This window comes from Watersipora subatra, chromosome 2 (assembly GCF_963576615.1).
Source record: "Watersipora subatra chromosome 2, tzWatSuba1.1, whole genome shotgun sequence".
Lineage (NCBI taxonomy): Eukaryota > Metazoa > Bryozoa > Gymnolaemata > Cheilostomatida > Watersiporidae > Watersipora > Watersipora subatra.
The window spans coordinates 38,423,421-38,449,566 of NC_088709.1; the positions used below are offsets into that span (position 1 = coordinate 38,423,421).

The 26,146-nt window shown below is 35.9% G+C and overlaps 1 protein-coding gene across 1 annotated transcript in view; it reads right to left on the reverse strand.

Annotated features, from left to right (window-relative positions):
* Positions 1–26,146, reverse strand: part of LOC137388189 (transient receptor potential channel pyrexia-like) — a 51,005-nt gene that overhangs the window by 21,040 nt on the left and 3,819 nt on the right. The window contains exons 4-14 of the mRNA XM_068074693.1: positions 25,390–25,410; positions 16,434–16,681; positions 14,887–15,034; positions 13,038–13,205; positions 12,702–12,902; positions 11,278–11,309; positions 10,455–10,546; positions 6,110–6,242; positions 4,924–5,001; positions 1,289–1,428; positions 810–985 (exon numbers count right to left, since the gene is read on the reverse strand). Of these exons, the coding sequence (XP_067930794.1) occupies positions 810–985; positions 1,289–1,428; positions 4,924–5,001; positions 6,110–6,242; positions 10,455–10,546; positions 11,278–11,309; positions 12,702–12,902; positions 13,038–13,205; positions 14,887–15,034; positions 16,434–16,681; positions 25,390–25,410 (1,437 nt within the window). The remainder of the gene's footprint in view (positions 1–809; positions 986–1,288; positions 1,429–4,923; positions 5,002–6,109; positions 6,243–10,454; positions 10,547–11,277; positions 11,310–12,701; positions 12,903–13,037; positions 13,206–14,886; positions 15,035–16,433; positions 16,682–25,389; positions 25,411–26,146) is intronic.

Here is a 26,146-nt window from a genome sequence, read left to right on the forward strand (position 1 = left end):
TTGTTAGTAACCAGATATAATAATCATTAGTTATGTTAGTAAGCAGATATAACAATCATTAGTCTTGTTAGTAACTAGATATAACAATCATTAGTTTTGTTAGTAACCAGATATAATAATCATTAGTCTTGTTAGTAACTAGATATAACAATCATTAGTTTTGTTAGTAACCAGATATAATAATCATTAGTCATGTTGGTAACTAGATATAATAATCATTAGTCATGTTAGTAACTAGATATAACAATCATTAGTCATGTTAGTAACTAGATATAACAATCATTAGTCTTGTTAGTAACCAGATATAATAATCATTAGTTTTGTTAGTAACCAGATATAATAATCATTAGTCTTGTTAGTAGCTAGATATAATAATCATTAGTCATGTTGGTAACTAGATATAACAATCATTAGTTTTGTTAGTAACCAGATATAATAATCATTAGTCATGTTAGTAAGCAGATATAACAATCATTAGTCTTGTTAGTAACTAGATATAATAATCATTAGTCATGTTAGTAACCAAAAATAATAATATAATAAATATTAGTTATGTTAGTAACCTGATATAATACTCACGTTGCAAGCATACCCCACATGCTACATATTCATGTTGCAAGCATACCCCACATGCTACATATTCGTGTTACAAGCATACCCCACATGCTACATACCCCACATTAGGCAGCAGCTTTAATGAAGGTCTGACTCGACAGACAAACAGGGTTTTTCATAAATAAAAATGGACTTTCACACAAGCTGGTAAGCGATAAGCATATGTCACATCAAGCAGCAACGTGATTGGTTACCCAAGGCAGAGAAGCAGCGAACATATTTCATGGTCCGCAGCCAGACGAGGAGTATGTTTATAGACATGATCCTGTTATGCCACTGGGCAAGTGTCGGGCTCAGAATAATAAGGTCTATTACGTGGGTTATTGTAGAGGCCAGCAGAAATGTATAGCAGATCCAGTCAAAGATGTTCCTAGAATATGACAGCAATACAATGCTTACTTAATGCTTACTTACTTAAGCATGGGAAAAGATTTAAAACTTTTGATTGCCAAAGTTAAAAAAATAAATCAATAGATTGAACTAGAGAATTATCAAAGAATTTTACAAGCTGTCGCTTCCAATCATATCCTGTAGCATATTTCCAACAGCCAGTGAGTGCCACCAAATATAGCATTAGGTAAACACATCTGGCTAAGGTAAAAGCTCATGATTGCCGCTGATAGCTGGACCTCAAGCTAGCAGTTTAATTGTTCGAGAAAAACAGGCAGCTGACCAGAAGTCCTGGAAGTAGTTTGACTGAAACTTGTCCAGATCATTCTTTTCATTCTCGAGGAAATTTTTCTCTTCTGGCCACCTGGGATGACAGTGTGAGATATCCTCATCAATCTGTTTGATCCTCCATTCCTTCCATCTCTTTAAACGAAACAGTTATACTTATTTTGTTATTTTTATTACATTTTTTCTTATTTTATTTTATTATTTTTTCTTATTTCTCTATTTTGTACATCTATACCATCTACATAGCTGCCCCCTAAAGCTATCATAGCCCTTTGAGGATTGTCAAAACATGGAAGGCTCTACTTCCATCGGTCAATTACATAACTAACCAATACTTCTATTAGTCACTTACATAAGTAACCAATACTTCTATTGGTCACTTACACAACTAACCAATACTTCTATTGGTCACTTACATAAGTAACCAATACGCCTATTAGTAACTTACATAAGTAACCAATACGCCTATTGGTCACCAAAGTAATACTAAATTCCATAGACTATACCGTCAAGATAATTCAATGAATACCAACAAGATACACCAAGTTTTCATACGGACTAACAGACACTCCTCGTGACAAAGTGTTCATATGGACTAACAGACACTCCCCGTGACAAAGTGTTCATACGGACTAACAGACACTCCTCGTGACAAAGTGGTCATACGGACTAACAGACACTCCCCATGATAAAGTGTTCATACGAACGAACAGACACTCCTCGTGACAAAGTGTTCATACGGACTAACAGACATTCCTCATGACAAAGTGTTCATACGGACTAACAGACACTCCTCATGACAAAGTGTTCATACGGACTAACAGACACTCCCCGTGACTAAGTGTTCATACGGACTAACAGACACTCTCCGTGAGAAAGCGTTCATACGGACTAACAGACACTCCCTGTGACAAAGTGGTATTCATTCACATAAATAGATACCAAAGAACTTTTCAAAACCATTACTATGCCAGTTTATCTATTTAACATGACGAAATATTAAAGGAATCATTTTTATGGTGATCCATATGATCACCAAACAATTATTGCGAGCAGATCTGTAACTGTGACAGCAGGCCATGCAAGTTGCCCTCCATCTGACCTTGAATGGGATGAACACAAGGGTGATTTTGATTGAATAGTGGTAAAGATGAATGCTAAATGTGTGGCACTTCACATCAGTTATGGGCAAGAATGCATTTGTGTAAATAACTGGCTATACACTCAAGGAAAGTGCGTCTTTTGCATATGGGTACAACAAATAGACGATGTGTTGGAAACATATTGTTGAAGAAGCACTTGAAGTTGAACGTGTCGATCTACTTCAGTTCAGTAAAACACAATACTAACGAAAAAGGTTTGATTGAAATATTTGATTATAACTATCTCAATTGCCGTACACAATCAGGTATTAGTCAAGTTTCTGGAAGATGGTTTTAAGATCAGATTATTAGGGTTGACTTGTACATGAGTAATATTTATGAACATGTTGCAGCCGAATCGAATAGAATGTGAGTATGAAAAGACAACTCCGTTATTATAGATGCAATATACACACCGTGGTATGGAGCCTTAACATACACTCATAATAATGATAGTTCATCATATAAATGTTAAAGATATTTCATAAAAGTACTGGTATCAAATATCAGTAAAGATAGGATATATATTTCTAGTGAACAAGCTTAGTACAGGACTTTCAATCATAATATAGCAGCCGCAAATGTTGTGCTGTACTGCCACAAATCGGCTTCAAATTTAACAAGTAATATATTTGGAATAGCGTTAAGCGAAAAAACAACTATTTACACTGAATCTATGAACTACAGCATGGCTTCCCACGAACAACTATTTACACTGAATCTATGAACTACAGCACGGCTTCCCACAAACAACTATTTACACTGAATCTGTGAACTACAGCACGGTTTCCCACAAACAACTATTTACACTGAATCTATGAACTACAGCACGGCTTCCCACAAACAACTATTTACACTGAATCTATGAACTACAGCACGGCTTCCCACAAACAACTATTTACACTGAATCTATGAACTACAGCACGGCTTCCCACAAACAACTATTTACACTAAATCTCTGAAAAAATTGAGTAAGATACGCTTGCAACAGCTACCATAAATCCTGGCGAATAAATTGACTCGGGGTATAAGTCAGGGTCTAAAGTCTGGTATAAAAATTCTGCTTATGACATTAATAAGTCGACCACCGTACTGGGTCAACTCGTTTGATCACTTATAGTTCAGTTGTCAGCAGAGGCAGGCGACGCGTAGATGAAGAAATGGCATTCAAAACCGCCAATGTCTTTTTCGGTCATCAGCAATACCTACTACAATTAACGAAAGACGACAATTTTAGTAAAATCCACAAGGCGTGAAAAACAATACTTCACCATCTTATTGGTCAGCCTCGCCAATCGAACAAAACTGCCACTTTCGATAATATATACGCTTTTAACCGAAAGCCGAGCCGCAAGACAGAGTGTTGTCAGGAATCATGATTCAATGTACAAAAAAAGGATAGATGGACGATTGTGGATGTAGTCAAATGAATTACCGAAGTGTGGGTTTGCAAGGAGATATTGCAAAAAACATCAGATTCGAAAAACCCATTATTCCGAAAGAGAATCTTGTGATGATAATTTGAATGGCGAAAAATGGGACTTTGCATTTGATCCATCTTACGTTGAGTAGGGTTACTAGTATTTACTATTTTATAAATAAATCCTTATATGTCCTATTATGTAATTTTCATTTGTGATAATTTTTTGAAGTTGAATTTCACTAAAATTCGTGTCATGAAGAACGTGACCGCCATATAAGTTGAGAATAGATTTTTTTGACTTGGGCATCGGAATTTATGGTATATAAAAACTACTGTTGCATACTGAAACTGTTTATGGTATATAATTTATGGTATATAAAAACTACTGTTGCATACTGAAACTGTTTATGGTATATAATTTATGGTATATAAAAACTACTGTTGCATACTGACTGTTTATGAAATATTTCAAATAATCTTTACTATGATAAGAGCAGTGCCCCTCCGTCTGTCCGAAACTACGTTCAGAGCATTAGAAAAAAAGATTGCCTCACATGGGAATTGAACTCAGAACTCCCATTTTGGGGGATCGGAGTTCCACACGCCGTTCAGGATCTACAGTCAGGCACTAATCACCAAACAGCTACCTGGCACTTAAACACCACCACCTCAGCTACCTGGCCACTTCACATATTAATTATGCATCTAGTGTCAGCTACCTGGCCACTTCATGTATTAATTATGCATCTAGTGTCAGCTATCTGGCCACTTCATGTATTAATTATGCATCTAGTGTCAGATACCCGGCCACTTCATGGATTAATTATGCATCTAGTGTCAGCTACCTGACCACTTCATGTATTAATTATGCATCTAGTGTCAGCTACCTGACCACTTCATGTATTAATTATGCATCTAGTAACTTTTCATGACGATGTCTTACAACGCATAGAAATGGCAAGTGTACTAGTCTTTGCAATAATGAAACCTGTTGACATCTTTACTTCTATAATTTAGTTTGTCATGAACAGGCAGAGAGGATAATTATATAAGATATCAACTCACTGAATGGTCTCTCTGTGAAGAATAAAAGTCTCTGAGCTCATCTATTATCTGGTATACCGTCAGCGCTACAGCCAGTACCTACACGTACAACCACAAGTATATCTGGTGCACAATCAGTGCTACAGCCAGTACCTACATGTACAACCACACATATATCTAGTATACAGTGAGTGCTACAGCCAGTACCTACATGTACAACCACACATAAATCTAGTATACAGTGAGTGCTACAGCCAGTACCTACATGTACAATCACACATATATCTAGTATACAGTGAGTGCTACAGCCAGTACCTACACGTACAACCACACATATATCTAATATACAGTGAGTGCTACAACCAGTACCTACACGTACAACCACACATATATCTAGTATACAGTGAGTGCTACAGGCAGTACCTACATGTACAACCACGCATATATCTAGTATACAGTGAGTGCTACAGCCAGTACCTATATGTACAACCACACATATATCTAGTATACAGTGAGTGCTACAGCCAGTACCTACATGTACAACCACACATATATCTAGTATACAGTGAGTGCTACAGCCAGTACCTACATGTACATGTACAACCACACATATATCTAGTATACAGTGAGTGCTACAGCCAGTACCTACATGTACAATCACACATATATCTAGTATACAGTCAGTGCTACAGCCAGTACCTACACGTACAACCACACATATATCTAATATACAGTGAGTGCTACAACCAGTACCTACACGTACAACCACACATATATCTAGTATACAGTGAGTGCTACAGGCAGTACCTACATGTACAACCACGCATATATCTAGTATACAGTGAGTGCTACAGCCAGTACCTATATGTACAACCACAAATATATCTAGCATACAGTGAGTGCTACAGCCAGTATCTACACATACAACCACACAAATATCTAATATACAGTGAGCGCTACAGTCAGAACCCATAAAAGAATCACTGGTATTTCGTATGCAATAAACTGTATTAATCAAAAATCCAATTGCTGGTATACAAGCGAGCACCCACGATCACACAGCCATATGGTATATAATGAGAGCTACTGCCAACCACCCTTCTGGCGTCAGTGCTACTTAAATAAACCTGTACATGTATCTTTTTAGTAAGGCTTTGACAACCTTTGTCAGTTTACTTAAAGCATGGTATTTTGGAGTTGTACTCACATATATCACAATTTTCCAGATGTCTTGAGGAAGACCATAGTAGCATTTGCTATACCAAGGGCTGTGTAAGGCTATTGCGGTCCATAAAGCTATGAATACCATCTGAAGCACCAACAACTTGAATGCTCCGAACCTTCATAATAAACACTATCAATGAGTTTGAATATTCTTCCAGGTGATAGTTTAGCAATCACTATGTTTACTTTGTGCAGATGATGTAAATTTGGAGTTGTGCGCACGTTGAATTACCACTTGATTCGTGTTTTAACTGGCATTCGCATGTGGCGGATTCATGACGATGCATTGTTAAAAAAAGAAAGGAGTTCTATGCCAGAGCTCGCAGAGGTGCACTCCTCTCTTTCTTAGCATCACTTGCTTGCATAGAAATAGAAATGAAGGAAGTGTGAAGAAGGTTTAAAATGGAATAGATTGCACAACATTTTCTCGCTCATCATTCGCAAATGCTGTTTTAATCTTTTGCAAACTTAAACAATTGATAAAAGTTTGCGGGCAACAAAACTCGCTTGATTTGCGGGTTCCTGCCATTTCAATCTAGTAGATGATCCTAACTTGTAGATTAACCAAGTTATGGAAATATAGTGACTACCCCAACTAGAAAGAAAGTACTGAGCTGGTCAGCATTGAAACAGTATTATGAAACTCAAGGTCACGGTGTTCCGCAATCCAGGAGGTTTTAGTTCTAGTAAGTTGGATACTGTTAGGTATACGTATACTGTGGTTCTATAAGCTGTATACTGTTAGGTATTTGTATATTGTAGTTCTATAAGTTGTATACTGTTAGTTGTATGTATATTGTAGTTCTATAAGTTGTATGCTGTTAGGTGTATGTACACTGTGCTTCTATAAATTGTATACTGTTAGGTGTATGTATAATGTAGTTCTATAAGTTGTATACTGTTAGGTGTATGTATATTGTAGTTCTATAAGTTGTATACTGTTAGGTGTATGTACACTGTGCTTCTATAAGTTGTATACTGTTAGGTATTTGTATATTGTAGTTCTATAAGTTGTATGCTGTTAGGTATCTGTATATTGTGGTGCTAATATCGTGTATATTAATTTATTGGACTGTGGTACAAGCTCATGTAAAAGTAACTTTTAGATTATAATGTATCTTTGCATTGGTTAGTAAGAGTTTAAAGAAATTCAGGTGTAAGTCAATGAAAGCGTGCAACATGAAGAAAGATATCTCTTACAAGACACCATTCAAGTGTTTAGTAAGGTACATCTATATTATATGCTATATATGCTATAATGCATTGATCTAAATGTGTGCTAATATGGTAATGCATTGATCTAAATGTATGCTATTATGGTAATGTATTGGTCTAAATGTATGATATATATGCTATAATGCATTGATCTAAATGTATGCTAATATGGTAATGCATTGATCTAAATGTATGCTAATATGGTAATGCATTGGTCTAAATGTATGCAATTACGGTAATGCATTGATGTATATGTATGCTAATATGGTAATGCATAGATCTAAATGTATGCTATTATGGTAATGCATTGATCTAAATGTATGCTAATATGGTAATGAATTGATGTATATGTATGCTAATATGGTAATGCATTGATCTAAATGTATGCTGTTATGGTAATGCATTGATCTAAATGTATGCTATTATGGTAATGCATTGATCTAAATGTATGCTAATATGGTAATGCATTGGTCTAAATGTATGCAATTACGGTAATGCATTGATGTATATGTATGCTAATATGGTAATGCATAGATCTAAATGTATGCTATTATGGTAATGCATTGATCTAAATGTATGCTAATATGTTAATGCATTGATGTAAATGTATGCTATTATGGTAATGCATTGATGTAAATGTATGCTAATATGGTAATGAATTGATGTATATGTATGCTAATATGGTAATGCATAGATCTAAATGTATGCTAATTTGGTAATGAATTGATCTGAAACAGCTATAAATTACATTTCTCCTAGTTGTTTATAGTAACATAAAACAAGCAATAATAGATGCAATAATAGATACAATAAATCACACGTATAAAGGATACCACTTCAAAGTTTCCTTCTGTTTGGTGCATTATATGTGAGTGTTGTATGTGAGTGTTGTATGTGAGTGTTGTATGTGAAAATTATATGTGAGTGTTGTATGTGAGTGTTGTATGTGAGTATTGTATGTGAGTGTTATATGTGAGTGTTATATGTGAGTGTTGCATGTGATGTTATATGTGAGTGTTGTATGTGAGTGTTGTATGTGAGTGCTGTATGTGAGTGTTATATCTATCAGGTCAAACTGAAGCCTGGTTCCCATATACGCCGCAAGCACCGGGACAGCACCGCAGGGCTACCAGCGGTGAAATGTGAACCTATGCGCTGAGTACCGCGGGTTGTTGCCGGCCGTCAACGCAAGAGTTTAGCGCTGTTCAACTTTCGCGAAAAGCCGCAAGCAAAGCCTTCCCAAAATGCATTGTGCATGTGAAGGTCAGCAATTTTGAGACGGCATGGCTAGCGACCATTTTTATTCGATCACCAGCGATGTAGCTTTATGTGAATATCAGCTGCCAAGCCTTGTGCCGCAAGTGTTTTGCTGCACGAGATTACTGCCAGGGTTTTTTACATTCGATATGGAAACCAGGCTTGAGGTGAACATGTCGATAAAAACAAAGAAGTGATGCGTGGGAGAGAGGAAACCTACCAGCCAAATTGTATCCATTTGGCATGAATAAGCTGTGCAATGGCAGGATGAATGAGAATTTCAAAATGCCGCAGTCTAGTGGCTACCATTAGCTAAAAGAAGAGAACAATTATTGACACCACAAGGAAAGTGATCAGTAGAATCATTAAGGCTCACACTAGATCACTGTGTGTCAGCATTTTCCTTTCAGCATTCATCGTTGACTGCGCGAACCGTAAACCGACCGCATCGACGAAGCAACGCGGATTTGGCAGAAAAGTTTACAGCTGTCGAACATTCTCAATATTTCGCCGAGCATCGACGACAGCCTGTACAATGTGAACCATTTCGGCGATAGTAAGTCGCGGCTAGCGTGATTTATTTACTTCCATTTATGATAGCTGCTGTATTTGACTCGAGCACAAGAAAATAAAGATATTTCTTCGTGAAAAATTAAAAAGAATACCTAGAACCATATATTACGGAGTATTTGCTGACGCAAACGCGGATGGGTTTGTGATAGTGTGAACATTGCTATCATCAATGATCACCAAAGTATTGTGGAATCAACGCCGAGATACGGTGATATAGTGTGCACCATCCTTTAGTTGACACTACAGGGCAAGCTTATGCAGTTAATGTAAGTACAGAATAGTTAGTTGACATAACATGGCAAGTGACCACGATTAGCCATGAGCTTGGAATCATTAGCTAAAGCAATAGGCAATTGTAAGCACAAAACTATTACCTCAAACAACAGGCATATGAAAACAGTTAGCCATCAGCATGGAATCATTATTTGACACAACAGGACAAGTGTCCATCATTAACTGTAGACACAGATACATTATCTGATGCAACAGGACAAGTGTCCATAGTTAGCTGTAAGCACAGGTTCATAATAAGGCACAACAGGACAAGTGTCCATTGTTAGCTGTAAGCACAGATACAGCTGACATGACACAACAGGACAAATGTCTATACATTTGTCCTGTTAGCGTCATGTCAGCTGTATCTTGTGTCATATCAGAAAGCACAGATATATTATCTGACACAACAGGACAAGTGTCCATTGTTAGCTGTAATTACAGATACGGCTGACACAACAGGAAACAGGACAAATGTCTATAGTAAGTTGGAAGCATGGATACATTAGCTGACACAACAGGACAAGCGTCCAAAGTTAGTTGTAAGCACAGATACATTAGTTGACACAGCGGGACACGTGCCCACAGTTAGCTGGAAGCACAGATACATTGGCTGACACAATACATTGGCTGACACAGTTACATATCTGTGTATGGTTAGATGTTCACGTAACATATATTAGCTGATAGAAACATTGTACATGACGGCTACAGGTGTTTAGCTGTGTATAGCTAGGTGTTAACATAAAATAAAATAGTTGATACAATAGTATATACGATGGCTACAGGTATGTGTCTGTGTATAGCTAGGTATTAACAAGGAATAAAATTTATAGAAAAGTTGATAGAAATACATATACCATATACAAAGAGCTAGATATACCCTATTAAACAACTGGTTTCTAAAATTATACCTACAAATCTAGTTGAAAGATAAGTTGTTTATTGCTCAAAGAAGGAGGGAATCCAAAGATCTGTAACGAAAGACTATAACAGTAAGAGATACATACTTTCCGTATCCCTTCCACTTGATTCTGATTTGCTCCAAAATGACAGGGTGAAGAATAAGGTCGAAATTCTTGATTTGGACTAAGACCTCAAGCTGTGCCAAACAAAAGTGTGCAGTCATGTAAGAGAGCGGTGTGGTGCATGAAATACTCTAATAGTTACAGTGATAACACAACTCATAGTGATAATAATTATAGTAATTTAGGGAACATTATAAAATGGGCGACTTGTGAAGGGGTTAAACAGAAGTTTTTTCTGTTCACTTTTTATGTCTAATAACATATAGAATACAATAGAATGCAAGAGATATAACTCGTCCAATGTCCACTATGTCCACAATGTCCACTATGTCCACAATGTCCACTATGTCCACTATGTCCACTATGTCCACTATATCCACTATGTCCACTATGCAAGCACCGAGCAGACTCGTAAGTTATGACCATAGTCTTATTAAACTTGTTTGGAGTAGTTGTGTCTAGCAATAAAGTAATTGAGTCACAATTCTAAAAAGATTATCATTGTATATAGAATACATTTCTTGAAGAACAGCAAAAGAAAAACCAAGTGCAAGAAGTATAGCCAAACAAAAACTGAGAAAATTATAATCAAATAAAGAGCTGAGATGAAAGAAATAGGGCAGATAAATCCAAGATTTTCTAACTGAAACCAAATATTCAAAGCAGAACTAGGTATTGAGAGTGAAACCAGTTATTCAAAGCAAAACTAGATATTAAGAGTGAAACCAGCTATTCAAAGCAAAACTAGGTATTGAGAGTGAAACCAGGAGGTTCAGGAACACCTAGAAGCTGCCATAATACTTACAGGCATCTGAGCGTGACCTTCCTTTTCCTCACCTGTAAAAATTCAAAGTATTCTATACTGTAATCGTCTTATACCATTCTAAAGATAAACTTTTATGTTCACCATCAGTGATATGAAGCGCCACAGGCGACTTAACAGAAAAGTTTACTGGTAAAAATGATAACAGAGGAAGCAAATAGAAAAAAGACACAAAAACCCAAATTAGCTAAAGCGCTGACACAAATACAGTCTATAAAGGGTATGATAACTCCGATGATCAATTTATAAAGTCTTCCTCACTGATTACCAGGTTGACCAACTCTTTTGTATTTGCAGTAGGAGAGACATATAATTAATAAATTTATCCATATTTGTCTATTAAACTCAGTCATTTGACTAGCTCTATTGTTAATTAGCCGTACTAATCACCTTCCATGGTATACATGAAATTTCATTATTATGAATATTGTCTTCATTTTAACAAACTTGAAAAAATTGTAATTTTTGTAATACATTTTTATGTTTTGAACTGTATTACTGTTTATAAAGAAGGTATGGCATAGACATATAAGATTGCAACCAGGAGGAAAGCATATCTGCTGTGCAGTAACAATTTCTAGCAGGTTTAGTATAAACCAAGTACATGTAGCAGTTTAGTATGAACATTGAAAGGTAGAGCGACAAACTACATACCTTTTTCTTCTAAAAGGAAAGACAAAGTAATGTTTGTAAAGTGTCAAATGAGAAAATAGCAAACATAAACGTTTAACACAGAGGCAGTACCAATAAGTACTGACAGCAAGTACCATTAAGTACTGACAGCAAGTACCAGTAAGTACTGACAATAAGTGTCAATAAGTACTGACAGCAAGTACCAATAAGTACTGACAGCAAGTACTAGTAATTACTGACAATAAGTGTCAATAAGTACTGACAGTGAGTACCAATAAGTACTGAGAGCAAGTACCAATAAGTACCATTAAGTACTGACAGCAAGTACCAATAAGTACTGACAGTAAGCACCAATAAGTACTGACAGTAAGCACCAATAAGCACTGACAGTAAGTACCAATAAGTACCAATAAGTACTGACAGCAAGTACCAATAAGTACTGACAGTAAGCACCAATAAGTACTGACAGTAAGCACCAATAAGCACTGACAGTAAGTACCAATAAGTACCAATAAGTACTGACAGCAAGTACCAAGAAGTACTGACAGCAAGTACCAATAAGTACTGACAGCATCCATTTGTTCAACTTGAATGTTGACGTTCAGGATATAAAAACTTAGATATAAAATGTTAAGATAATGGCCAGCTTTCAAAATAAGACAACTTCCTGTGCGACTGCCTAACAAATTGTGCTATTTGATCGAGGAGCTCCAAAAGTTGGAGACTTTTCTCAATTTAATTCTAAATAGGAATGAGGAATATGGAATGCTTACCAGGTTGAACTGGCTCTAGATGATTGAGGTAGAAGTATTGCTTTCGATTGGCTCTATCACACGTGTGCAACTGGTCTAACGCTTCCTTAGCAACAGGGGCCATCTTATTTATCATCCAGGTGAGAGCTGGTTGTCCGGTATTGTCAACCACCCCTACCGGAGCATGGTGCTCAAGTAGATATCTAGCTGTCTCGCTGCGATCTATACAAACAGTATTTCTAGTTACAGGTGACACACGAGACCGATCAAGTGTAAACTAAAGAAAATGAAATAAAGCTGTTTGCTAAATGCAGTTATCATTTATGCAAAAAGCAAGAACACCAAATACCCCATTACCTAATTCAGCAGCAACGTAGAGAGGGGTTCGGCCCCTGTAGTCTCTCACATTCTTGTATTCACAATGAGCCTTCATGAGGGCGTCTAGCGCCATAGTGGCATCATTTCTTGCTGCATAAAATAGTGGGGTCTGCTGTTCTCTTTCTGTTTTAGCCTCTTTGTCCGCCCCTTGAGAGCACATAGGAGAAGTGATTCAAAGGTTATACATGCAGTAAAGTAAAACAACTCCATTAATACTTAAACTAGTATAGGCTGCTACCATGTATAATAGTAAGTAGACTACCAAAACTAAAAATATTTTGATTATTAAAATTAATATATATATAGATGTGCATATCTATAAAAATCTATATATATGCATATCTACAGAAATCTTTAAATATGCATATCTATAGCAATCTATAGATATACATCTCTATAAAAATATATAGATATGTGTTTCTATAGAAATCCATAGATATGCATATCAATAGAAATCTATAGATATGTATATTTATAGAAATCCATAGATATTCATATTTATAGAAATCTATAAATATGCACATCTATAGCAACCTATAGATATACATTTCTATAAAAATATTTAGATGTACATATCTATAAAAATCTAGAGATGCATATCTATAGAAATCTATATATAAGCGTATCTATAAAAGTTCATAAATACGCATAGAAACAAACCATTTTCCATGCCAAATTTCAATAAAAATCTAACGCAAAAATGTTGTAGTTACTTCTAATGCTTTGATAACGTTTTACAGTTTTTCGGCTTGACGATGTGGAACACATTGTTTTTTTTGTCCCTTCTGTGATTCCGTCCTAAGATTAATAATGATGTTTAAAGAAGAAGTAATAATCATAACCATAATCCTAAGCGGATCATACCCACTAAATACACTAAAGTTACTGTAGGTAACTATAGTTACTAAGGTTAATAGCCTATAATCTTTGGCTACTAATTTTAATATGTACATTACAGTACGTATATAAAATTTTGATGTTTTATTAGGGGTGTTTCCATTGGATAATTACTATGGGTTTTAATACCCCTCTATACAACATTTTCATCTTACGATGTCAACACCGGGATGAATTAATGTCACATGACCTGGCGGGGAGGGGGGTTGAACTGTAATTAAATTGAATCCGTCCACACACTCGGGAAAAGAACCCACATAAAAGAGGATATTACGATGGAAAAATGATTTATTAATTGTTCTAATTCCTCCCCTACATATACACTCACAAAGTATCAAATATCTATTCAGTGGTTTTATGGTTTTGCTCTGCAGAGAGATGTAACATTATTTTGTAGAGTACTGTATGGAGTTCTTACCTCCGAGACAGATGATAGCGGCTAACGGCGGTATGAGAGAGATGTTATGGCAACACAGTCAGTAAGCTGCGCTTTTGTGGCACTACGTAACATAACATAAACTTCAAAGTACTTTCCTTAAGTGTAATTAGCTTACTATACACAGCCTTGAAAATAATTTGTAATAATACACTGGTCTGGTGCTTTTTGCCTCACTGTCACCTTCACTTCAACCGGACTTTTCAAAACTTTATTTCAAATTGATCCGACGAGAAAGAGTGAGCGGATGTTGTTCTTGTAAGAGACCTTTCGCATACTTGACCATCTTGTGGCCATATCAAGAACTGTTTTGCATGCTAGTATTTAAAATTTGTCTCGCATTTCAAGAAAACTTTGCTCGAAATTTTCCTTGTATCTCATATTTCTCGTATGTTGAGACACTAGCATGCCGAGGTATTAACCTGTACACCAACCTGACTCCATATAGAAGGCTATTTCCTCACTAATTAACCAAAAATAAACCTAATAACTTACCTTGCTCTATGAGAAACTCACACATTTCCGCATAATCGACGGCAGCTGCCACGTGAAGTGGAGTCCGACCATAAATATCTCGTACATTTATGTTGCCGTTGTGCTCAATCACAAATCTGCAGACGTCTATATGCCATGTTCGAGCTACCTGTGAGAAAAAATCATATAACTTTACTATAATATTAAGTTCGTATTCTATAATCTACCTCTATCCCTCCTGCCCATTTCTATTAAATTAACATGTTAAAAAATTATTGAACAAGATTTTCAATTAAAATGAAATAGTAAAAACTGATTACTTCTGAACTGTTGACCTCTCCGACCTTTCCGATTGTTCCTGGCTATTATCGTTCCTGGCTATTATAGTTCCTGGCTATTAATGTTCCTGGCTATTATTGTTCCTGGCTATTATCGTTCCTGGCTATTATCGTTCCTGGCTATTATAGTTCCTGGCTATTAATGTTCCTGGCTATTATTGTTCCTGGCTATTATCGTTCCTGGCTATTATCGTTCCTGGCTATTATCGTTCCTGGCTATTATCGTTCCTGGCTATTATCGTTCCTGGCTATTATCGTTCCTGGCTATTATCGTTCATGGCTATTAATGTTCCTGGCTATTATTGTTCCTGGCTATTATTGTTCCTGGCTATTATTGTTCTTGGCTATTATTGTTCCTGGCTATTATTGTTCCTGGCTATTATTGTTCCTGGCTATTAATGTTCCTGGCTATTATTGTTCCTGGCTATTATTGTTCCTGGCTATTATTGTTCCTGGCTATTATTGTTCCTGGCTATTATTGTTCCTGGCTATTATTGTTCCTGGCTATTATCGTTCCTGGCTATTATCGTTCCTGGCTATTATCGTTCCTGGCTATTATCGTTCCTGGCTATTATCGTTCATGGCTATTAATGTTCCTGGCTATTATTGTTCCTGGCTATTATCGTTCCTGGCTATTATCGTTCCTGGCTATTATCGTTCCTGGCTATTATCGTTCCTGGCTATTATCGTTCCTGGCTATTATCGTTCCTGGCTATTATCGTTCCTGGCTATTATCGTTCCTGGCTATTATCGTTCCTGGCTATTATCGTTCCTGGCTATTATCGTTCCTGGCTATTATCGTTCCTGACTATTATCGTTCCTGGCTATTATTGTTCATGGCTATTATTGTTCCTGGCTATTCTTGTTCCTGGCTATCATTGTTCCTGGCTACTATTGTTCCTGGCTATTATTGCTCCTGGCTATTATTGTTCCTGGCTGATATTGAACAATGTTGGTAACCCTTTTTTAAAATATTTGAAATTTAATAAGCAGAAAAATTGCGCTGGGCAATTTGTATGTACATAAACCTTCTTTGGCTTCAGTAAACCAATCAAAGAGCATTTATTCAACTAGGTTAGGTGAGACGCAAAATGAGAATAAAGGCAAATTTTCAGAATGGGTTGTGACAGCCGTGGGGTAAAGGAGAAGGACATGTTTAGCATGGGAAAATGCAGCGAAGCAAAGAAGCTACATTAAGGCTAACATTTCAATATATTCTGTAAAACTTACTTCATGAAAAATGGTTTGTCCATATTTGTCAGTACAGTTAATATCTGCACCTTGATTGAGAAGACCTTCGACAAAGTCAAGATCGAGCATCTCATCCGATTTACCAGATTGTCCAAGTTTAGCGAAGTACTGTATGAGGGCGCGGTTACTAGCCGGTGTTGACTTCTTGTCACTTGTCTTAATAAAGTGCTCATGGATGTCATCAAGACCTTGACCATGACGCGCTGAAGAGCTCATTGTTTCGCTTGCTGTATGGAGATAAGGTAAAAGTAAACAAAGCATGGTCATAAAATCTACTTCGCAACTTGAAAGGATCTGCAGAGCTGATTGTTTTGGGTTGCAATAAATAGGTCATCCACTGGTTCAAATGCCAGACATTGACACTGTTTGCTAAGCAAAGTAAATTTCCTCAATCATTTCATGGACAAAGCTGACTAGAGCTGAGGTGAGACGTAGCTGTGACACGAGCAAGACCAGGAGGATCCAGGCGCCGTATCACTAGTGCTATTCCAGGTTTATAATAAAAAATCTTATATTCATGACTTGAAATATTTTTAACAGAATTAAGTTTTGCAGTTTGGAGCTTCTGAATTTCATTTTACTATCTCACTCTTTAAATATTGTTTTTTTTTAACCAATAAAGAAACGCCTGCAAACATTGAAAAAAGTTTTACTTGTTACATGACTTATTCGTAAAATTTGAAAGAATCGAATTTGAAGGAATCAAATTTTTTAAATTATCTGATGTTAACCATATTATGAAATGCTAGTAACTCTTGAAAACTGACAAATTAAGCTAATTATTCCAGAACTTATCAACTTCATAGATGGTAATATTAATCTGTGTATCAGTACTGGTTCAGCCAGGCTAAAGCCCTCATTAAGTTATAAATACAGATTTTACTTATGAAGCTCCACGTGTATGTGAGCACCAATCTCTCAAGCAAGTAATATATCAGCAATGCACAAATACTTATCTTTTATCATTACTGTAAAAATGCTGGAGTCGTCTCCTTCATGCTATGACGAATTTTATATGGCGTGTATGTATTAGTTTCATTGGTTGTGCTGAGAATCAGAGCTAAGTTTTATCAAGACATAATTCCCATGAACCATCGATTTCACTCCACAACTTCCAAATGCTGACAATCAACAGTTACATAAAGAGGCAGCAAGCGCACAACAAAGTTGGAATTAGTAGCTGTCCAAAAAGTTACTAGAGAATTAGAGACAAGACCAGTCTGACATGCAAGTACAGAAATGGATGAGCAGTCGCTGTTCATCAAGTGTGAAGGTGACACACATTGGAGAGAACATGTACATACTGTTGTCCCTTTCAGCCCATGCCTCTGTCTGACCATCTATTTCAACTAGTGAGAGATAACAAAACCTTAACAAAGCTATCCACTAGCGATAGCAACTCGTAGATTACCTAGTGAGAGGATTACCTAGTGAGAGTATTAGCTAGTGAGAGTATTAGCTAGTGCGGCTAAAGAGCCAGACAGCAGTAGCCAAGTAGCAATCTGTAAATAATGTTTGATTTAGGCCATCTTTGCAGAGACACTTTCCATTCGCTGCTCATAATGCAACTTAAATGCTGCCACATGTATTAAGATAAATTTTAAAGTGATTTCAGTTTTAGATATCATCTATGTTACTTGAGCCAACCAATTAGTAGCGAAATTGGAATGTATTAACAAAGATTTCTGTGAGTTTGAGCCAACTGCCATGATATCTAGTTTGCATTTCTTCCAACGTTTCAAGATAAAACATCTATTTTACTTTGTGCATGCGAGACAAACTGTTATGCGCACCATTTGTGCATAACACAACCTGTCACAAACACTGTCTGCTTTTCGAGTAGCCAGTCTCCCATCAATATTCCGTTAAAGGTCAACTTGCACAAAATTTTAGTAAATTCTATCAGAAAGTATCGTTACTATTTTATTAATTGCGATTTTTGTATGATGCGATCAGACGGTTAGGATGTTTTAAGATTAAAATCAACCAAACTTGATTGGGGTTAAAACACTCGAAAGAAAAATACAAGCCGAATTGACATCACTATTTGCTCAGCTGCCCGTCTCTCTCGCTGTTTATTGATATCGTGTATGGCATTCAAGTTGCAGCATCACGCGTCTCTATTCTGTCGTTCTCTTTTGCCATGGGTAACTATAGAGGCCCTATAGGTAATAGCACTTTTACTTGAACCCGAGTGTTTTAATCATAATCACGTTTTATAAATTTGAATTTTGAAACATCCTGGCAATCAGATCACCTCAAACATCAAAACGATCACAAATGATAGAAAACTAACGAGATTCTCAGATAGAATCTACTAGAATTTTGTGTCAGTTTAGCTTTACAGGCTGCTAATGTACGCAATATAAACCAGCAAGCGTTGGTTTATCCCAATTCACTCCTAAAACTTTAAGAGGATAATGTCGCACATGTCTTGGATATCTTTCTCTTGTAATTTCTCAGTAAAACTCAATGTTCATGAAGCTAAACTAACAAGCAAACACAAACAGAGAGAAGATTGTAGAATGGTGAAGTATGAAAGTGCATGAACGATTATCAGGCCATCTTGTTCACACACTCTTACGTAGGTTACCAACTCTGACCCACTTCACTAAAATGTTAAGAGTTATCTGTCTACAAAGCAGTAGGAAATAACAACTCAGACTAATTACCTTTCGACTCTTCTGTAGAAACCGCTAAAGTTAAAAAGGTTATACCATTAGATATCAAAAGTAAAATTAGGCTTTAAAATAAGAACAGAATGGTCCTACGATATTACATGAAACAAACTAATGCTTAGGAAAACTTAAATAAAATTTACGTAATAGTTTTGGTGTAAGACATGAATGCCAGGTGAAGCCATGCTAATTTTAAAAGAATATAATAATTTCATATTAAAATCTATTCAGCGCAATGAAAAAGTCATGAGTCAGAAAGAATGCTATGGCGAGGCAGAAACAACAGCTGATTACATGAACCAAACTCTGGCAAGCTTGTCTCTATACACTTTTTGTCTCATAAAAACTGAGATTAAATTGAATGTTATCAGATTGTGTTAAAGGGTTTAGGCAACATCAAGAGTGCTACAGGTTACTACGATGTAATATGTAGATGTACTTCATCTTGCGCTTTAACATAATTGATTGTGTGAACCAAATAAAGGGACAATTAACATAACAAAATCTCACATCCTCTTGAATAATTATCAAAGTAAATTATAGGGTATGCAACCTAAAACTTAATGAAAAGATACTACAGAATCAACATGAAACTAAATTTTTTGGAATAGAAGAAAATTATAAACCCTATGCTCACATGGGATACCACAAAAAATCTCTACATTTGTTAACCTTTCATAAATTTTATTTCTAAATAGAATGACTGTCGTTAAATTTTATTAGCTATTTGTTTATTTCAGCTATAACATATGTTCCTGTACTATTAGCTATAACATATGTTCATGTACCATCTCCAATAACCTGCCACAAATTATGTTCCAGATTCTTTTGGTCCAAAAGCATTCATTCAGATTAGTAGCCAATGTATGACATGCACATCTACAATTTTATCGGATGTCAACTAACTAATTTTCTGCCTTTCTGAATTTGCTCACTTTTCATTTTTTAACAAAATGTTTTACTTCTGCCTTTGGGTACAGAACTCCTTACAAACTTTGTCTAACTTTATTACAGTGTCATTCAGTCCTACAAATAATACTTCTCAAAGAGACAGTCATAAGTTACTTACATTCAATGATAGCCTTTTTGACAAGAATTATTCACATAGCATTTAATGACTTACCTTTACACTTACACTCTATCTAAGGTCATCATTTATAAACACCAGTCAAACTTATTTCAAACATTAAAGACTTATAATTTTGTTGTGCTTTTTCTTTTTCTCATGTTTTTTTCTGGACATATACAGATATAATATACACGCTCGGAATATATAGATATACATGCTCGGAATATACAGATATACATACTCAGAATATACAGATATACATACTCGGAATATACAGATATACATGCTCGGAATATATAGATATACATGCTCGGAATATACAGATATACATGCTCGGAATATACAGATATACATGCTCAGAATATACAGATATACATGCTCGGAATATACAGATATACATGCTTAAAATATACAGATATACATGCTCGCAATATACAGATATACATGCTCAGAATATACCGATATACATGCTTAGAATATACAGATATACATGCTTGGAATATACAGATATACATGCTCGGAATATACAGATATACATGCTCGGAATATATAGATATACGTGCTCAGAATATACAGATATAGATGCTCGGGAAACGCGCTGCCTTTTAAAAGAGCTAAAGAGATTGCAACGGAAATTGAAGAAGCAGCCAAGATAGTTGAAGGTCTGTATATGGAGAACAACAAATCACAAAAGTAGCCACAGATCATAGGAACAAAACTTTAATCGGAGTTTCAAACAAGAAAGCAACAAGACTGACAACTCTCAATTGCTACCAGTGCAAAAAAACTACACACATGGTCAATGGATGTCCTCATAGATGCGTTACATGTTATTTTTGCCAGAAATGAGGACATTTAGGAGCAGCCTGGCTTAAGGAGAACGCAACTAACAATAAGAAACCTATAGCGCCTCAACCACCCCAATGACCAAAATTGCTAATTGCACCGCAGCATAAATTATAAAACGTTTGGAGAACCTATTTTGCTCAACAACAACAATGAGCAGCTGCAAATTGGCTTTTAACCATTTTGTTTAAGTACTTGGACAATGTGAGCTGAAAACTTAAGTGGTTTTTAACCATTTTGTTTAAGTACTTGGACAATGTGAGCTGAAAACTTAAGTGGTTTTTAACCATTTTGTTTAAGTACTTGGACAATGTGAGCTGAAAACTCAAATGTGAAAAAAAAATAAAAATTTTTAAATTTGTGATGAGCCAAGTTTTAGATCTCAATCTACTAGGAAGAGAATCGACACGAGAAAACAAGTTATTGGAAATCTCTTTTAACTAACGCGCAAACCACAATAATCTTCTAACAGCAATCTTGTGAACTCAACAAACGATTTCCTGAATTATTCCACAAAAGAGTACACTGTATGAAAGATTATGAGCTAGAACTTTGATTGAAGGCAAAGGCAAAGCCAACATTTCATAAACCTTTACCTGTTCCATTTGCTACACAAGATGAATTTCACTAGCATATGAAGTTGAAAACCAGTACAGTTCAATCAATAAGGTACATCTGTGGCTACAGTCAGAAAAGAACAACTTCTAAATAGTCAGCAAAGATCCATCAGAATATGTAGACTCATAAACATTCAACCCACGATTAAAAACTCACAATCAGCCCAGACCTTTACGAAAGGACTCGATGGACAAATCAGGAGGAGGTTGCATACACTAAAATTCATCTAAATGTACATGTTATTTTATGGCATAATTGAGAGCGAAAAAACTATGCTCTATATACTTCTATTATTGTAAATAGACCTAAACATATGTACATGTTCATGTATGTATATATGCATATGGATAAGTCCCTGTACTGCTGAAGTAAACAATTATCTAAATGATGATTACCTAAGTAAATCTAATAACAAGTGTTCAACACTATTATAATATCGATTATTAGTCTTATATACCAGTGCAGACTGATGGGAGGATCGACCAGTGCAGACTGATGGGAGGATCGACTAGTGCAGACAGATGGGAGAATCGACTAGTGCAGATTGATGGGAGGATCGACCAGTGCAGACTGATAGGAGGATCGACTAGTGCAGACTGATAGGAGGATCGACTAGTGCAGACTGATGGGAGGATCGACTAGTGCAGACTGATGGGAGGATCGACTAGTGCAGACTGATGGGAGGATCGACCAGTGCAGACTAATGGGAGGATCGACCAGTGCAGACTGATGGGAGGATCGACTAGTGCAGACTGATGGGAGGATCGACTAGTGCAGACTGATGGGAGGATCGACTAGTGCAGACTGATGGGAGGATTGACCAGTGCAGACTGATGGGAGGATCGACTAGTGCAGACTGATAGGAGGATCGACTAGTGCAGACTGATGGAAGGATCGACTAGTGCAGACTGATGGGAGGATCGACTAGTGCAGACTGATGGGAGGATCGACTAGTGCAGACTGATGGGAGGATCGACCAGTGCAGACTGATGGGAGGATCGACCAGTGCAGACTGATGGGAGGATCGACTGCATCATTAAAACTGACAGTAACTAAAATATAAGTAAACTTTTCTTCAAACTAATTATACAAAATGTATATAATTTATTATATATAATAGAAATATAATTATGTTTTAAATTACATAATAGAATATTTAATTAGTTTGAAAAATAGCCATATATATAAATCATATACAGTATATATTTAATATATATTTAATACATAAAAATATATAATATATATAAGTATTTAAGTCAAATATATATTACATAAATATAAATATTTAAGATATAAACATATGTAAGATATATATATATATATATACATGCATACTAGCCGAATGTTGGGCATTGCATGGGTATTAAAAAACAGCTTAATAACAGTGCCAGTTAATGTAGTTGCCCTTGAGTAATTTGAGTAAGCTAGTATACGTATTGCTAAATTTACTAATAAGAACCTTGAGAGCAAGCTTTAGTGATGCTGCCCGTAACACAGAGTCGCTATGCATATTTTAACCCAGATAATCACTATTTGCGCAATGGATTCATTGTATCCCGTGTAGCTTAATGGTTAGCTTAATGGATTAGCTTAATGGGTCCTGATATCAAATCCTCAGCAATACAGATTTTTTATTGCTAGATTGTAATTGCTATAACGGGACATACAGTGTACAAAAACAAACACTGGGATTTACACAGATACATATACATATATATATATATATATATGTATTTGTATGTAAATGCATTAGTGAAATAGTGTTAGTCATTCTAAGAGGTTCAGTTAGTAAACAAGAATAATGAAGTGAAGTTACCTTATGTTTAGCTATGATGTACACACATTGAAAGAAGTCAGAGTAGTTATTACTTTATAGCAACTTTAGTTGTTTGAAAATCGACGTGAAGCGCTTGACCTGGGGCAATACAGGGACTATTAATAATACACTCGAACAACCTTTAGAGGGTTATGTTACAGTCGTCAGCTACTCTCACAGACAGACTAAGAACAACGATGTAAGACAGAGTTGAACAAATACATATAACTTACCGTGTAACATGAGTGAGCGTGTAGCTGTAATAAACCGCAACAAACACACTCAGTTACTGCAGCATTAGTAGACAACTCCCAGTTTTCAATCTGTCTGCTAGGCCTACCCTAAATGGTACCACTAGGAGTGTGACAAATTATTTGAACCTCTCGGCCTGCCTAAAGGTTACCTTACAGTACAATATCTTATCGCATTAACAACAGCAGATACTATAGATTGAGGTTTGAATATAATTGTTTATGTAGTTTCAACCAAATACTAGGTTATTATCACCATTTTATCTTGTAAGGTTGAATAGAAAGACTTATGAGCTTTGCAGAATATTAGCCAGAAACATCTGCAATGCTAATCATAGTAATTACATTGGAATCGCTTGTTTATTGAACTAAATTATCTAAAAATTGTCTGTTCAACATCCCTATTCATGAAAGGAGGTCAGGCTTCGATATATTTTAAACAGATGACTTTGAGAACAACTGATTTTTACGGACAGCTTTTTAAATTTAATAGGAAGAAAGAATTTCTTGCTTGTAAACACAAGATGCACTCCAACAAGCCGATTGGTTAATTCTATAACCACCAAATCAAAGCAAAAGCGGGAAATATAAATACAGCGCAGACTTTTTCGGTATTGCTGGAATCTGGTTTCATTATGTGCTAACCATAGAATGGCGTGTGAAGTGCCAACAAAGTGCTTTTTTTTCACACTCCATGAATTGATTATCGTTGTCTTTGGCATCCTCATCCAAGGCTGTATTTTGCCTAAAATTGACATCTTTGTGTGACAACTTAAAGCTTGCATCAGTATTTTGTCTCCAAAACTGTTTTTTGTTTTTTCAACATTAAAATAATTCCTGAAAAATGAAACATCATGACTATATTGATATAAGTAGATATAGTTTTATAATGATGTCAGTTAACCTTTAAGCAACAGTTCAATAAAATTCCCACAATGAAAATAAACAATGGAGCTTTTTCATAATTTTGGATCGGCAAAAAAGAATTTGATTTTATTATTACAACAATATCTGAAATATAATATAATATCTGAAATTTTAATAAATACAACAAAAGAGTTGATGTACGAGATGTACTGACATCAAAACACTGCTATGGTGGAAACCAAATTCTTGAAAAACTCTGAAGTTAAAACGAGTGTTCTGTCCCTCAAACTACTTCGAGGAATGCAGACTTGTTCAATGTCACACCCCTAAGGTAGCTATCCAAACTTCAGTGAGACAACAATAAAAGCGCCACCACATATAAAAAGGGTTATCTCTACAAATAGGAAGTTTCTGAATTCATTGATTGGTCAGTGAAAGCTCTGTTTAAGAAGCAGTGATTGGCTTATTGTTTGTGATTGATTTTACCAGCTATGCGATTCTACAAACTTTCACAAGTTTAGAAAATCATATCATGCTCAGCCCAAAACTGCATTTTTGCAATAGTAGTAACTAATGAAAGGTTGGACCAATGCCATGCAAGCTAGAGGAACCTGTAAGTAGCATGAGATAACCCTTCTTTATTGTGTCTCTAGAAAGAATGAAGCGACTAAACTGAGTTCACTAAACTAGTAAAAACAAGTCTAACTTGTCATGGCGCAGACATATCTAATGATATTAAGAAGCCGTGTGAGAAAAAATAACAAGCGGAAAGTGAGATAAGAACTCTTACACTTTTTCTGAGAAGCTTCAGCTGAAATGGCCGACAAGGTCAAATCAAGGTCACATCAAGCTCAAGTAGACTACTAACATATTATGATAAATCACGAGCAAGTAAACTTGACCGGTTTGACACAAGAAAACTAAAATCGCAAACTTGACAAGAAACAGCTTAAATTTAAGAAACTTTGGCTACTTCATAGAGATATTTTATCACCATATTTTGACTATCAATGATCATTAGTTTATCAGGTACAACACAAGAACCTGTTAGCAAACCTTTTCAAAAATATCTGAGCTTCTAGCATTTTCTCGGTTACATTTGCTGATTACTCATCCATATCAAGCTGGCAGCAAGTGCAAACAGGTAGACCATAGTCGAGATTTAACATACAGTCTGGGGATATGACACATGAATCAAGACACTGAGCTCTCCGCTAATCCTCAGATTAAATCATGGTCACCTAACATTTTGACAATTCTTTGGGTAGCTCATATTAGCCTTAAACCCAAAAGCCTCCATAAAACTAGAGCACTCTATGAATAGATGATCTATTATTAAATACCGAGTTGTCAGTTGGCTGTTTAAAAAATCCAACCGAGAAAGACGAAATTGATAAACTCACAAGAACACCACAAGAAAGCATGATTCTATGCCAATCCACATATTAATAACCCTATAGAGTGCTGGGTAGTTAAGGCGGGTAGTTAAGGTGGTTAGTTAAGGTGGGTAGTTAAGGTGGGTAGTTAAGGTGGTTAGTTAAGGTGGT